This window comes from Chlamydotis macqueenii, chromosome 15, assembly GCF_036417535.1.
Source record: "Chlamydotis macqueenii isolate bChlMac1 chromosome 15, bChlMac1.mat, whole genome shotgun sequence".
NCBI lineage: Eukaryota > Metazoa > Chordata > Aves > Otidiformes > Otididae > Chlamydotis > Chlamydotis macqueenii.
The window spans coordinates 15,349,675-15,366,162 of NC_141570.1; the positions used below are offsets into that span (position 1 = coordinate 15,349,675).

Genomic DNA, 16,488 nt, shown 5'->3' on the forward strand with positions numbered 1-16,488 from the left:
GCCCGATCTGAACAGTCTTCAATCCCAAGGCGCTCTCAAAATAACTTGGAGGTAAAGCACAGAGATAAAAAATAGTAGATGCTGATGAGCTGAGCATGCAGTTGTTTCTTTGAGACGTTTCTTCAAGAGAAGTTTTACATATGCTATAAGTCAAACTAAAGAGAGAGAGAAATGGTATTTCAGAATAACAACTCCCTAGAGAAATTATGACAAACAGATAAACATTTTATCACAGACAAATAAGTTGGAAACTCTCAAATTTATAGATACTTAGAAACAAACACATGAAGATACTTTTATGAGGGCATGAAAAATAGACGTTTTCTCTTTGTACTTAAAGATTTTATTAAATAACTATAAGTTTCTAATTAAGTAGATGCTAAATATGTGACAATATGGTTAAGTTTGTTCTTTGGGACTGAAATCTGTGGCTTGAAAGTGTGGGACAAATATCCCAGAATTATTTTCCCAAGCAGAACTGCATGAACAGAAAGGTAACAACAACAACAACAACAACAGGGCAACACTGGGTTAACGCCACCTTCTGACATCAAGACAAAAGCGTTAAAGTCTTCAGGCTCCAGTATTTGATACACGGCAAGTAATCCTTTGTCTGCAGAGCACAAGCGAATGACAAATTCAATCTAACCAGAACTCCAAAGCTATCCACGCTGTCCTTATTCAGCTCCATTCAACACATCATCCAGAAAACAAATGCTTGAGGTGCTAGAAATTGTCAAGAATTAAAAAGCATTTAAGAAATCTGAGGTTAAACTAAAAAACCAGCACCATCAGAATGGTATGTGTACAGAATGGTACATCGACAGCTCTTAAAAAGGAGGAACGTGTTTGCAGCAGTTGCGGATGTTTCTTTACTGCAAATACGTTATGAATTTTTAAAGCATTAAATACGTATGTACTATTTATATAATTCTTACAAATATATGGAATCTTTATGTTTTGAAGACTTCAAATAACTTTTTTACCACTTTTCTCTTTTTTTTTTTCTTTTGTTACAGCATCTGCAGCATTTACTTAGTCTGCATTTTGGAACAATTATTTTGTCCAAGAAATCATAATCTTTTGCCTCCTTTAGATCTGTTTTCTGTTTTTATAGATGTATTTCTTAATTATTATCTTTTTTTTTTTTAGAAGAAATGAAACTTTTTTTTTCTTCTACTGCAGTAATGATCCCTTGTCTGTCTGTCCCATACAATAGCAGTATTGAAATACAAATTAGCTCTAAAGACAAGACATCAGGCACTGAACCTAATGATGTTTCATTGTACCTACATGCCCATTTGGTTTTATTTCCAATACTATCTTGGGAAAAAAAAAAAAAAGGAAATAAATTCTGAAGGCATTTTACTTGAAAGGGAAAAAGGGAAAAAAATGTTTCAAATTTTAAGAAAACCTGAAATAGGCTTCTATTCAGAAAATGAATTTGTTAACAGGTTTTATGAATTAATCCCTGACTGAGAATTTGTTCAAAACATAGTATTTCAATAGAGCCTTTCACTACCTGCCATTTATTTTGTTCTCCTACTATTGATAATTTCCTTTAAAATGGAAAATGTCTCCTTCCAAAGCCAACTAGTTAAAGTTCATGACTAGACAATTATATTTAAATTTAAGTATTTTCTTTGTAAATATTTCCTATGGAGATTACTGTGAATTGTGGTTCCGTGCCATTACGACTTTAGGATGGAATCACCAATATAGTTTTTTGTCAAATGTTTTAAAATGTACTGTATATTACAAAGACAAATAGCGGGATACCTTTCTGAAGGTGGTTACTGTCTCGGAGATTTACAGGCAGGTACCTTTGGATACATCACGTTTAGGAAGGCAAATATTTTAATGCGTGGAGCACTGGAACAGAAAACGGAGTATTTTGGTGCTGTTCCCTGCTCTGCCACCCATGTAAGAATGTCCTGCTATCTGTGTTGGCTTTTATTTCTCTGGCCATTATTTATCTGTAGTGTCTTCTCATCGACAATTATTTCTTCCTGTAGCCACTTACCAACCCAAAACTTTTTTCTCAGCTGGGAGCCTGTATACAATAATGACTGTTGACTTTGAATATGGAGTTGTTTTAAGAAGGATAGGACTTGCAGTTCAAACTTCTTTTATGTGATGGAAACAAAAGGAAAACAGGTATGAAAAATAACCCAAGATAAACTTTTTTACACCGTTTTATACAAAAGGAGCATATGTAGGCATTGGGAACCTGAAAGAGAAGCTCTGATCTAGCCCTTTAATACAGCCCTGTTTCTGTAGTGAAGGTGGTGCTAACAAACACCTGGGCATGGAGTAGCTCTGATCCTGTGAATAGTCCTTAATATTCCAGTGAGCATTCACTTCTCAACAGGAATGCTCAAATGCTTTAAGATAGCTTTTTATTAATTCCAGCCTGTCAGAGTTCTGTGTTCTTTAATGAAGGATTTTAGTGGAGCTCACATATCTTCTTGAACTTCACTTGTTTATTATTATAGCATGTTAAAAAAGTTTAACATTCTTCATTCTTAATTCTGCCAGCTGGATATAGAAATATTGCCAGTGATCTATTGCAGATAGATGAGTGGATATTGGAAAGACTACAGGTCAGATTTTGAAAGAAATTGATATATCTAAAAATCTTTGCAAGTCTGATCATTGATGCCACCCTGAAAATCCCGTATCTGGAGAAGAGAAGGGCATTCCAGGCTGCTTCAGCTGGGAAGGCACTAGATGGCCCTTTCTTGCTTGCTCTGTTTTATAGACCTGGAGCTGCATGGTTCCGTGCATGGGCCTTTGAGCGTACGGGCAAGAGGCTCCAATTATTGCTCTGAATCAATCAACGGTAAGTTCTGTCTGAGCTGGTATTTACCCTGAAGAACTTAATGGCAAAAATTCCAACCTTTCACCAGGAAGAAAGCTTGGCTCGTATGGCATAAGTATATATCCTCAAAAGGTAGAGATTTTATACATGGAAGTTTGTATTTCAGGTTTTTTATTAGTTCAGTCTTAATGACGGCGCTGGTGAAGTAGGAGGTTTTAGCCATCTGACAAGCCCGTCAAAGTAGTCAGTAATGTTTAATCAGAATCTTGGAAATTATTTTCTTATAAAGGGGCCTAAATATACAAACTAAGAAAGTGCGGGAGAAATTTTGCCACAATTATGTTTGATTTACGTTCACTAAGCTTCTACTAGGATTCCTTTCTCGTAGACTGATTAGTAAATATGGATGTAGATCTCTTCTGCTGCGAAGAATAACAAAGTTACCCACTGTAAAAGCTTTTTGTAGTAGTTTAAAGAACTTGAGCATAATGTTTTGACCTCCAGTTTACATTTGTTGGACACATAAGCCTCCCATGTCCTATTTTGATTGGTTTTAGAACTGGAAGGCTGAAATAAGAAATACAGGAAACCCACAGGGCGGATTTAAAGATCCATCCCAGGGGTCTTTAAATGAAACGTACAAGGATCAGCAATTAATTCTGAAAATGAATGTCTAACTAACTTTATACAGCTCGGCCATCAGACAGGTTTAAACACGGTGGAGCTAAAGCTCCATAAAATGCTGTGACTTGGTAGAGGTACATTCATGAGCAGTTCCCCTGAGTTACGTATTTAGGAGATCCAGAGCCACACCTCGGGCCTTAAAGCAGCAAAAGAAATGGGCCAAGCCCCAAAGCGGTACATGGAGACGCTGGGATGTAGAGGTGTGCTTCTGAGGTACAGCTGTGTGTGATGTATGTGCGGTCTGCAGCTGAACTTGAGAATACTGTGGCTGTATTTATTTTCTGCATAGATGAAATAATTTATAGGGAGATTATTCATGTAAAGTTTTTTAAGGAATCATACATTTGTCATTTAAAGCCTGCTTCCTCATTATCACCTGTATTATTATTGGTTTTTATTTTCTGTCTAGGCACTTAAACCACCTCCCTACTCCTAAACCGTAGGGGGTAGCACATCTGCCTTATCCTGAGAGTACCCGGAGGTGACTGGTACAAGATTACATGTTGAATGAAATCCCAGTGGCATTAATTTATTGTAACTGAAGGTTGAGCAGCACAACAGTGTTTGATCATTACTGAATTAATACCGAATGTATTGAAAACGACAGGACAGTGTTCTGACATGTCCCGATGCTTTTTTTTTTTCCCCCTCGCAAACTTTCTCATAAATAGCTGCTATCGGCCTGATTTAACGTAATTCATGCGTTCAGGGATGCTGCGACGCTCTTCTCTTTAGCCGAGCATTACAATTCCTGTAAGATTCGGTTTCGTTTGGGCGAGAGGAAGAGGGTGCAGGAGGCAGAGAGGTCGGGGGCTGCCCGGAGCAGCGTTTTCATCGGCAGTTTTCCGAGTGCCGCTTTGCGTGCGTGCGTGGTGATTGCTCGCTTCCCGCACGCAGCAGTGACAGCGCCTGCCCGCTCCGGCCAGGGACGCTCCCCGCTCTCCGGGACAGCCCCGGCTCCGCCGAGGACAAAAAGTTGTGACCGCGCCGCCGCTGAACGGGGCAGGGTCCGCCCCGGCGGAGCCCCCCGGTCGCGGGCCCTCCCCGCCGCTGCCTCTGGGTGCGGGGCGGCAGGCAACGCAGGGCTGGTTGTTGGGGGGGGGGGGCGCCCCTCCGGGGTGCCCGGGCGCCGCCGCGCGGCCGCCAATCCGGGCACGGGCGTGCGCGCCCGGTGCGGGGAGACCCGCGCCCCACCCGCCGCCAGCGGGGGCTCCGCGCCGCCGCCCCGCCGCATTTCGCCGCCCGCCTCCGCCGCTCCCGCGCGGCTGGGTGCTGCCGCCGCCGCCGCCTCCTTCGGCGCAGCGGCCCCCCGCCGCTCTGCCCCCCGGCCCGGCCCGCCCCGCCGGGCTTGAAGGTCACCTCCGCCCGCTCCGGAGCCACTTTCCGCGCCGGCTGGAGAGCGGCAGCGCCTCCGCCTCTGGGAAGCTCCCTGCCCGGCCGGTGCGGGGCTGCCGCGGAGCGGGGAAGCCGCCCGTTCGCTCGCCCCCTCCCTGCACCACCCCCCGCCGCGGCGGCGGGGACGCCTCCCGGGGTCTCGCCGCTGCCCGCGGAGGTCGCGGGCGGGCCGGGCGCCCCGCTGCCGTTGGCGGGGGAGCCGGGGGGCGCGGCATGCGGCGGTGAGGGCGGCGGCGCTGCCCGCGGGGAAGGGGCTGCGGCCGCGGGGAGCCGCGTCCCGCTGCGACCTGCCCGGGGGGGCCGCTGGCTCCGGACGGGAGAGGCGCCGGCAGCCTTCGCCTCCGCTCGCCTCTGCATGGTGAGTTTCGGCCGGGGCCTCGCGGGGGAGGAGGGGGGCAGCTCGGCGCGTGGCAGCCCCGCAGGTGCGCGGGGCGGGGGCTGCGGCCGGCCCCGCTCCTCCCGGCCCGGCCTACCCCCGGGGAGGAGGCGCTCCCGCTGCCGACGGGCACCGCGGCCGGAAAGTTTCCGAGGCGGCCCGGGCGGGGGGGTTGCGCGTCCGCGGACAGGCACGGAGTTGGGGGGGCTCTCGGGGACCAGGAGCTGCGTCGAGGCGCGGTGCGGCGCCCCGGGTGCGCGGCGTGGGGAGCCGGGCGGCCCCGCACCCGCTCAGCTTCCCTCCGGCAAAACGCGGGGAAGGTGCTGCGGGGAGAGCGCTGGCGCGGAAGGTGGCTCACAAAAAAAAATAAAGAAGGGCAAGAGAAATGGCCAGGCGGGTTTCAGATGAGTTACCGAGTGAAAGAGCGCAGATATTTACCTGCTGGGAAACTACTTGCGTGTAAGTCATCGGTATTTACTTATTTTATAAGCAATTAATCATATCGTTTTTTTTTTTCCTGTACACATCCATCAGGGAAAAAAAAAAAATATTAGCGTTGGCTGTGTGCGTGGTCACTACAGGTGAAGCAGCACCATGTACGTTGTAAGCGTACAGCCGGTTCCAGATGGAGCTGCCACTCTTCAGCAGGGGCACGGTTTTGCAGTGTGGCAGTGGCACGCGTTCTGCGTTTCCACGATTTGTAACGTGGCTGTTGGAGATTGTGTTGCCAGCTTAACGTGGTTCGCGCAGATGGCAGAGCGAACGTGGTCAAAGTTTGACTCTGGAGCGATTCCCGTCAGTGAAGTGTGAAAGAGCTTGTCCAAACCTGCAGCTTTTGTTTATCTGCTCTCTGAATTGCAAATGTAGCATAGGATGTTCGATTTTTAAGTAGTTTAGTGATGGCTGTGTTTTCACTTTAAATAAATTTCAGCTTATTCAAGGCGAGTTGGATCATACAATACACCAGATGCAGAAGATGGTGTCCCAAGAATGTCGAGTCCCTTGCTTTGCTTCTTACTCTAGACTTGATGATACAAGAGAGGAAAGATACTGTATGGTTCGTGTCTCATGTAGAAGTGTGAAAACAATTGTTTGTATGGGCTGTAGAAGTAGAAGCAGGATTTTGTCACTCTGTGGTAGAGACTGATGATTGTGGGTATATTGCAATATAAAATGAAGTTAGTCCTCATAATCAAATGGTTATTTTCTAGAGACCAAGTAGAGCTGCTTGTCAAAATACATATTGGGAAGAGTGGCGGGGGGGTGTATGTGGGTGAATTTTCAGTGCGTATCTCAATAGAACATTTAGTTTTCAGGCAAGTATTTGGTGTCACGTACTGCAGTTATCAGGTTTATGTGGTGATTTAGGATAGCTCAAGCTATGGTATTTTTAATTTATTTTTGTTTTCTTTTACTTGAGTGATTTTGAGCTACTGAATTTTTGGGAGACTATTTTGATGTAGTTTTTGTTATTACAGATCAAATCTACTATCTGTCTTATGTAGGTATTAAAGGCTTGGCTACTCAAGTTTAATTTACAGTTTAATCTTCTGGTAAATACGTTAGACAAAAGATTTGGCGTTTCTTGAAATGAAGTCTATGTTTATAGTGTCAAGACTGTATTTCTTTTTTTCTATTAGTACTTAACTGAGTATCAGGAAGATAGCTGACAAATGTAATGAATAAAGTTTAGAGTATGTTGATGATTTTTATAGTTCTTGTAATTGAAGTACTTGGTGTCCTTGATGTGATAAGGATGCTTTTCTGGCTTTCATGAAAGGGTGTCCTTAAATGGCTGGAGTCAAGTGTCAAGGAAGAGAGTGGGATTGTTAATTTTTGAATGCATAATATGATACATTTTCAGTATAGAGTATGAGTATGCATGTGGGATTACCCGGTCCAGTTCCCAGCTTTGTGAATTATTACAGTGATGCCTACACACTCCACGCGTGTGTAATCCCGTAGTACTGTGCACCGCTGGCTTGCTGCAAAGGAGGGAGAATGTTATGTCCTTAGGCTATGGCTGCCGGTACTGGTGGGTTTTGAAGTTTCTCCTTCCTTGCTCAGCCGCAGTCCTACACAAAGCCCCTTTGAAGTTAAACATGGAATAGCGAGCCCAGAGGGGACTCAGCCACTCGTGTAGTCAGGCTTTCTGCCCAGGGCAGGATCAGCTCGTACCTGTGTCATCTCTGATGGATGGTTGTGTGCTTTTCCTGTTCCCCTTCTTCTCTTACTTTTCTTCCTGCTTTAGCTGTTTTTTCCTTCATCTCATTTTTTTTCTTCTTAGTATATGCTCTTACTTAATTCATTTCTAAAGATTCTTATCTCATTCCCTCCAAACTGTCTCTCCCTCTGGTATGTCTAGACAGTTTCTCTTTGAGTATTTTGTATTGCTTTCAGGGGGATCTACTGCTTCTCTGCCAGCCCTACATGTATGCTGGCTTTACAAGGTTTTTACCCAGTTTTCAGGAGGGGTTTAATGGAAGTAGTATCCTTGGTCTCACTTTGTGCAGACAGGTAAGCTTCCTTTAAGACCAAAAGGGCTGCTCAGTGTTCACTGGCACTGGGGGAAGTTGAGCTCGTTGGAAATATAGAACTGAAGAGACCAATGGCTGAGTTAAATAATTCACCATCATGAATTTATCATGCTGTCGCTTTGAAATGGCATTATCTGATTTTTAATTCTAATAATAAGCATTATATACTGTAAACATAGAATTTCTAGTGCTGGCCATAAGAAGCAATATTATTTAGGGCTATGGAAGGCGTGGCTATGTTCAGCATACAGTTGCTTGAAAGGTGTATTAGTCTGAAAAAAGATGAATCTTCTGTAATTAAGATTGATATATACTAATACAGCTTGAGAGAAATATAGCAGATGAGAAATGTTTTCCTTTTAACTGTCTTTATTTTATGCATCTGTTGGAACTGTCCCTGCTGATTTCTTGGATCTTGACTCCTCATTTCACGTGGGAGAGTGGGATGCTGTTGTCTCATGCACCTTCATAAAAGTAGCATCTGAATAAAACTGAAGAGTTAGGAAACAAGTGAACGGACAGGGCTTAAGGGTAGCAAGCAAAACATAAGGTGGCTTGACTGTTTATGGTCTCGATTGTGAAATAATTTAACTCTGTGGCAGAACTTCTGTTGACTTGATTGTGCAGAATTTCAGCTGTAATATTTCCTGAGAGCAGAAAAGCTTCTATTTCTGAGGATCTTTTCCCAAGTTATTAATGAGAAGTCTTGGTTTTTTATTGTTGTTTGTTGATTTTAATTCTTTACCTAGTTTCACTTTTTAATAAGTAGTTTAGTTCTTTTAATTAAATAGTTGAATTTTTTGGTGCCTGTAATTATTTTGCAGTGCCAATCCTACTTCTTGAAAGTACAATGGCATCTCTGAAACTTTATGTTGTGTATTCTGGAATATATTATTAGTAGATACTGTTTTTATCACCTAATCTGAAGGTATGCTTATATGATTAAACAGGAAACTGTTTATGAAGTTCTCTATTGGTATTTATTACACTTTCCCTCCATAACTATTATTTTGCTAAAATTTAGTATGCCAAAAATTACAGCTTACTGTAAATAAGTTGATTTTATCTGTATCCTTTAAGTTAATGCACTGAAAAATGAATGTAAAATGAAAAGAAATATTACCTGGCACGGGAAAACACTTTCAGGATGCTGGGATTTACGGTGGTGAATAACAGCAGTACTGCAGCACGTGTGACATTCTGAAGAGCACGAAGAAGGGGTTGTGTCTGATTCACAGAATGGATTTCAGTTAGATATCAGGCAACATCAAATGCCGAAAATATGCTTGTCGTATCTTTGAAATACTACTTTTTGCCAAGTAGGTGTAGTTTAATGTCTCTACTCTTTTGCTCCAGATTTTGTACTTTGCAGAGAATCTGTCAGAAGTAGGAATATTTAAAAGTAGACTTCTTTATCAATATTCAGAAATTCAAGATAGTTTCTGAAGTGTGTTATGAGATATTAACTATTTGGCTCTTCTCAAGGGGAAGGAAACTGTTAGGTGTTTTGCAAGCATGTATTTTTAAATTTTGAAGTTATTTGAAGTGTCTCTAATGTACATGTACACAAATCTACAGCTTTATGACAGTTTTCTCTAAGCCAGTTAAAAAACCCAGAACATTTTTGCAACTTTGGTTGCAGTTCTAAAATCCTGTATTTACAAACAGTGAAGTGTTATTGCAGCTAATACCCTGAAAGGACCAAGGTAAATGCACAACTCCAGATTGACAGATGCCTTAGTACCTACCTATGTAATCCAGTGCCCTAAAATTGAGATAACTGCCTGGAGCGGGAAGCACTGTGCCACAAACTGGGAGTGTCTGTCAGCGGGGGACTGGCTGCAGTCAGTCAGGGAGATTTTGTAAAAATGACCAAGCAAACTCGTATCCATTAAAATAATTGCTTCTCTGCTTCAGATAGAGAGGCGTAAGGGAATATTGTTACAGCAGGCTGAGTTGAAAGTCTTGGATTGTGTTAAAGGGCAAACATGCAAAAGTAAATAACTTGTAAGATAAATGGCATAATGATGGCTGTAGGGCCAGATGCAGCTGTCTGTGACCAGCATTACGAACACTACAAACATACACAGATTTTTCTCAGTTTGCAACACACATGGTTTCAACCCTGCAGTGTACAGCCCCTGACAAAGGAAGTTCAGGGTGCATAGAGAGATTATGATTACAAAAGAAGGAGTTACAAGGAAACAATCTAGAATGTGTTTCAAGCAATGGCTATTTTTTAAGCTTCTCATTGTTAAACAAACGGTAACGATAGCTGGAGTTAGGGAATCTCAGCTTTCTGCTAGATTCTGTAGTTCATTGATCTTGAGTCTGTCATGGTGCTAGTGGTGATTCAAACTTTTCCTTTACTTTTGGGTACTCATTAATTGTTCTCCCATTGGAGTTTACAGAACCTCATAGAGTATGAATACATGCTGACATACTTCTCTTGGTGAGGAGACTTATAGGATCTTGCTTCTCTGATTGCTGGTTCCAAAGGTTTTCTGGGGGTTTTGTGGTCTCTAAGTTCAGGCTTTGTATTAGATGTGAGCAAGTATTGTATGATCAGAACATTAAGAAGCTAGCCTGAAAATACTTTTTTTTTTTTTTTTTTTTTCCCCTGAGAAATTCAGGAAATGCAAGCTTGATGTATAAAATCCCAACTCTAAGTGCATGCTGTTTTGAAGCTGTGAGTATCTGGAAACGTGGGTAGGTAATTTAGGAGAAAGCACTACTATTTCAGATCAAGGTATTCTAATAGTTCAAGCAGTTGTAGAGAAGGTGGAAGAACACCTGTATGCGGATGTAAGAAAGTCCAGATGTATTGAACAATTGTACTTGAGTTAATAGTAACAGGACAAAAGTTTCGCTGTGTTGAAACCAACACCATCATCACATGAGATAAACCAGTAGTAAATGTGTATGTACTGCTTCGAGGGGTAAGCCCAGTGCAGTTGCAGTTGGTTTCCTTGACCCTAGGTTACTCTGCAGTCTGTCTTCTGGCTTTTTCATCTTTCAAGTATCTGTAGCTCACACGTGAGAAAGCACATGCAGAAAAAAAGTTGCACATGTAACACTGTTGTCTTACAAAAATTGACAGTCTGTTGTGGATTTTCTTACTTTGGTAGCAAAATGACTGTTAAGCCTTTCAGAACCTCAAGCATATCCAGAGCCCTGGATTTCAAAATAAAATGTCATGTAATTGTCTTGTTGTCTTGAAAAAACATATCTTTTATATGTCTGTCCGTTGTCTAAAGACATTTGTCTTTCACAAAAGTAGTTTGGCTGATGAATAGGCATTACTCTTCCTCTGGATAGCCAGTTCCTGAGTTTCTGCTTGTATCTTTTAAATTTGTTGTTTTGTTAAATACGTCTTAGATGCCTCATTTTTTTTTTTTCACCATATGTTTGTAGAGGATTGACATTTTATAGTTTGAGGAGAGAGAAACAGACAATGTTGAATGGCACTGATTCAGGAAAAAGGCTTAACAGTCTTTGTCAGAGCCAATATTGATATCTTTGTCTGCCCTTTCGAAAAATTCCACTTTTCTCCCAAGTGTTGGTCTTCCATATAGTAGTGGCCCAAACAGGTAATTAAAAATAAGACATAATAATCACTGTAGGTCACAAAATAAATACTTAAGATAAAACTCTTAGTTATTTTTCCTAAGTTAAGGATTATGGAATATCATGCAGATATTTTGTTGAGCAAAATTTGAGAGTAAATGAAGATCCTATAAACAATCTCTATATGAAAGTATAGAATATGGTATTAAACACTTTCAAAATAATCTTCTCTCTTCTATTGTATGTATTTCTGTACCACTTTGCCTTGGGATGCAGCATAGTCTGTGCATTCCTGGACTGCAGAGCTTACAGTCTTACTTTGGTGGGAAAAGATATTGAAGCATCAGTTTCAAGTCATGCTGCTTGGTGGTTGCCTTTGATCAGTGTCACAGGAAATAACTTGATGAAATATTATCTTCTGTTACAATGAAACTCTACAGTGAAGCTCTAGGATTTTAAAAAAACCTCTCTCACTCCACTACAGACATGCCACTTCGTATGTGAGCAGTTACTGAAATGTCCTTTCTTCTGACATCGAAGATGAGCTACCTAAAATGTCATCTACCACATGGTGATATCCATTTGAAGTCTGCAGCAATATAAATGCTAAGGAAGTCCCAGAGTGCAGTTTGAATTGAGCCTCGTAAAGGGACCCAGCAGGAAGATTAATGGATCTAGATATCCTCCTGATCTTTCAGTGATATTAGACCCCCTATTTCCCCTCCCTAATTTAGGCCACTCTCCAAATGGCTCCTTCACTTCGTGATGACCTCTTCTCTGGTGCCATTGTGATGACATGTTAGTCTGCAGCTGCCTCCACAGGAGACCAATTGGGTTTCCCCTGGTCAAGGCAAGTACTGAACTCTTGCCAAGTACCAAAATTGTCCATATTGCGTGTTTTGCACACTTGCTTTCTTGTGCACGTTCTCAATTTAAAAATGGATTATTTCGTTATTACTGTTCTCCAGTCCCAGACACCTATCCATGAGGTTTGTATTTACATTTTCATTTCATTGTTTCTATTTTACAGTGTTGCTTTCACTTTGATCCCGTACTGAATCTCTGGCTGTAGCTGATTATTAAGGATCTTATGCCACTGTGGGAAAAATCAACTGTAAAGGCCAGTTGTCAGACGGGGCAGGCTGGGGGCTTGCCCTGCAGCCGAATGCACAGAGCACCCTGGTACCATACGCAAAGCGATCCTTTTGCTTTGTATGAGCCGTTACTGAAGGCATCTTTTACACCTCCCACTGTAAAGTGCCTTCAAATCAGTTGGCTTTGGTGCTGATACGATCTTTCATCCTCACTCTGGGATTCCGTCCTTGCTGGGACATACTGGTTCAAATGGACAGAATGATGCCGTCAGGTAGTTTGGCCCCTTTAATCACTCTGAGCACGGTTTTGTTTTCAGCCATTGCCATTTCACCGCAGCAAGGTACGTAATCAACTTTTGGTGATAACACTTCTTACTTGTTTTCCTTTCAGTGTGGTTAGCCTGAGGTTTTCCCATTTCCATTATTTCAGTCCTCATGGTTGTATCCTCCCCTTGAAACAACTCAAACTTCTGTTTCATTGTAGCCAGAGGACCACCTTTGTTAAGATACAGATGCTTGCTAGAACCTGACCGGATTTTAAAAAGGGCTTGAGTGTTGCTTGAAGTCTCATGTACAAAATTGTGTATGTAGGAACCTAAATATTTTCTTGTATTCTAAATATTAAGGTGCTTTTTGATACAATGTATCCAAATAAACTTCTGTATCACAATAAACTTCTGGTACTGTGACAGAAAGAGTTCTGCAGGATTGTAGGGGTCTCTTGGAGACAGCTGAAAAAGGACGGTGGGGTCACGATACCATCTCTGAGTACTAGGTAAAAACTCTGTCTTTAATGAAAAGAAGTAATTTAAAACAATTATAAACCACAGACAATTGAAGTGATGAAATTTAGGAAGATATGATTTCGTTATAAATTTTATACAAAGCATGTAACTTAGCAATAATAGGTGATACAGGACAAGAAAATAAAAGCATATGATAAAATAAAAACCAGCTAGTTAAATTAATAAGACATAAGTGAGTCACAAAAATCTGTTGTTATAATAAGAGCAGTTCATCTTTTTACTATGGGTTACAGGAGCCTACAGTATTGTTCCAGTTACATTCTTATGTTAAGAGTTCTCTTATTAAGTTCAATTATGCTGCTGCTGTGGATGCCTGTCAGTTTTGCTCACTACAGTCAGAAGAAATGAAGGTTTTCCTGGTTGGTTTAAGGATTTTCCCCATCTTCTAAAAAGCAGCACTAGTGTTGTGCTATCTGTATATTATGGTCTCCATTAGTATCTAGTAGAATTATTTCCACTTTGAAAAGAAAAAATTGAAAAAAAAAAAAAAATTGCAGCCGTGTTTCCTAAGCATGGCACTTCGCCAGTCCTGATTTTCCTATTTGTTCTTCTCTGTTGGTTCTGGAACTGCTGAGGTGAAAGTAGCAATTAACAATTTTGTTTTTGCTAGTATTGCAGCTGTCTAGTTCTGCTAAAGCTGCTGTTTAGCAAAGAGGTAGGCGAGGAGCGGTTGCGTGAGGCATTGTAATAACACCGAGGTGTGAAGGAGCTATTGTTTTGAGAACACAAGGATTCGAAATGCTTTGAACGTGGTTTGCTCCCTGTCTTTTCCATAGTTTATTTTCCCTCAGTTTGCCTATGACAGAAATTGCAGAGGGAGGCCTGTGCCAGCAAATAACAGTATTATGCACCGAATCTGATTGCCTGACTTAGAGAAACTTGGGTTTTTAGACTTTATCAGTACTTTTACTGTGGGGAATGAAAGATGAAGGATCGCTGAACAGTTTGACATACGTGGCAAAATCCTTCTTTTAGAAGGGACGTCAGCGCATCGCTGATGAGCGTACCTGGCGTATGTTAGTAACGCCATCCGTTACTGTGGCTGTACACACACAAATGCGCGCACAAACACATGCATGGAGTACCAGCATGATCTATGTGGTACCAAACGTTTTGTGTCTCCTCCTCAAAATGTCTGATATCTCTGACTTGTGTTTCTGATGCCAGAAGCTGAAGTTTTCAATATGCTGTATGGCAGACAGCGGGCAGGAGTGGCAGGAAGTCTGCATGGTTGTATTTCGGGCTTATTCTAGATAATTTGGCTTTTGGAGGAACCTTGCAGAGTTCTCTGTCTCCTTGGCTGTTCTTCAGCCACTTTCTTTGTAATTAGCAGCAGTAACAGTAATACAGGTAAAAATCACGACTCTTGACAGTCAGTGGTAATGCAGGTACAAGTGCACTGTTATCTGGGCTTGAATAGCAAATATATTTTACACTGGTGACCACGGAGTTAAAATTCTGATGATCTTGTCAGGGTCTGTGTCATGAACAGCTGTGCAGTCGATGTCTGACTGACATTGTATGCCTACATTTTGGTGTGGTGAGGTTTTGTTGTGGGGTTTTTTTATTGTTGTGTTTGGGTCTTTTTGTGGTTTTGAATACAATAAGAATAATAGGGCATAAATAATTCTTAATGTCAATGTTGCTTTATAAATGTGTTTTAAAATAGATGCGGTTCTTAATAAATATTGCTAATAGTCAATATAATGCTTCTTTACGTTAAAGCTTTGCAAGCAGGCAAAATAAAGGAAAACTAGGAAGTTTCCTGTGATGCTAAAAGTAATGTAGATTTTTTTTTCTCTTTCTGTATTTGTACTATTACAAAGTCGTAGACTAAAATGTGAATCCAAATTTCTAAGTTAAGTATATTCTAGTGGATAGTAAACTTTACAATAGTAAAAGTTATTTCCCTCTTGAAGCCATTAAATATTTTGTCTCTTATGGGACAAGAAGCAGAAAAATTGAACGCTGATTTCTAATGTGAAAAAAAATACTTCCTAAAAAGTTTTGTCAGGTGAGAATATCTTTCCAGTTGCTCAAGAGTTGATTGTTTTTTATGAACTTCTGTGGTACATGATTGCATTGTCCACAGGAAAATAATACAGGCAAGTAAAGTAGAAATTAGAGAGCTAGGTGATGAACTCTTCCTTTCTACTTATTTCTGACTTGGCCAAGATTAAACTGTGCAGCACTTATAGTCTGTGCTTTGCTACAGAGGGTTACACTTTGCCTATTTTGCTCTTTTACTTGCATAAATGGATACATCTTTATTAGCTGATGTAAAATTTATGCAGTAAATTAGCTTCTTTATTTCTGTGAATGTGTTTAAATCAAGCACTGCACCTGTCATATTAGTAGATCTCAGTATTGTTGTCTTCGAAGAAGCACAGGCTTAGCCAGTGTGTGTTCCACATTGCCATAAAAAATGACTTCCTCTCTTACGTCGTACTAACACCTCATATTGCATTTGCTCTTTAAAATGCTGTGTAGTTTGGTCTCAAGTTTCATCGTCTTTGAAGGTCTCCAAAGTAACTCTGAAGAGCTACAGGCCTCTCATTTACATCAGTAGGAAATAATATTGATGACAACAGGGAAGAGGAACACTGCTGGGGTCTTTTCATCTCGTACCATTTGGGCTCCTCACCTCCCTCGTTAGTTTTGCCAATACACGTCAGAGCAGTGCATAGTGGAGCTCGAACCATTGAGGATCATGGCACTTGAAGTCCTCTCAGTCGCTAAGAGAAAGACTGAACTTTTTTTTTTTTTTTTTTTTTCTTTTTTAATGTTTCAGACCTGATACTTGTGCAGTGACTGTGGCGGTAGCGTGCGCTGGGTTGATTGGGGGAAACCAGTGATTCCATAGTCAAAGACTGTCTTTGGGGATCTCTAAAGGATGTGCTTTTTCTGTCGCTCTGCTGAAAGGCTGGCTGTTGTCCTCTCCGGGTTTTAAGACTCTGGAATCACATTGTAAGGAGTAGGAGGATTTTAAGGTAATAGCATATCCCCTTTCTTTTCTTTTCTTTCTTTTTTTTTTCTTTTTAGTAATTTGCTCTGCTCATGTTTTATATATAAGAAGTTTAAATAATTTAATAAAACCGTCTCAAATGAGGAAATTGAAAGGGAATTACGAATGAGTGTTATAACACAGTGCTATTGCAGCTTGGCACTTCAGTATGGGTGGTCCTTCCTGGCATGACGCTGAAAGAGT

The 16,488-nt window shown here is 41.4% G+C and overlaps 1 protein-coding gene across 20 annotated transcripts in view; it reads left to right on the top strand.

Annotated features, from left to right (window-relative positions):
* RBFOX1 (RNA binding fox-1 homolog 1) overlaps positions 1-16,488 on the top strand; it is a 968,785-nt gene that overhangs the window by 127,517 nt on the left and 824,780 nt on the right. For 14 of the 20 annotated variants that reach the window (XM_086759494.1, XM_086759490.1, XM_086759501.1 and 11 more), the window contains exon 1: positions 5,128-5,258. The exons of the other annotated variants lie outside the window; for them this stretch is intronic. In XM_086759494.1, the coding sequence (XP_086615620.1) occupies positions 5,256-5,258 (3 nt within the window). In that variant the 5' untranslated portion in view covers positions 5,128-5,255. Of the gene's footprint in view, positions 1-5,127; positions 5,259-16,488 lie in introns of those variants that run through there. 20 annotated transcript variants of the gene reach the window in all.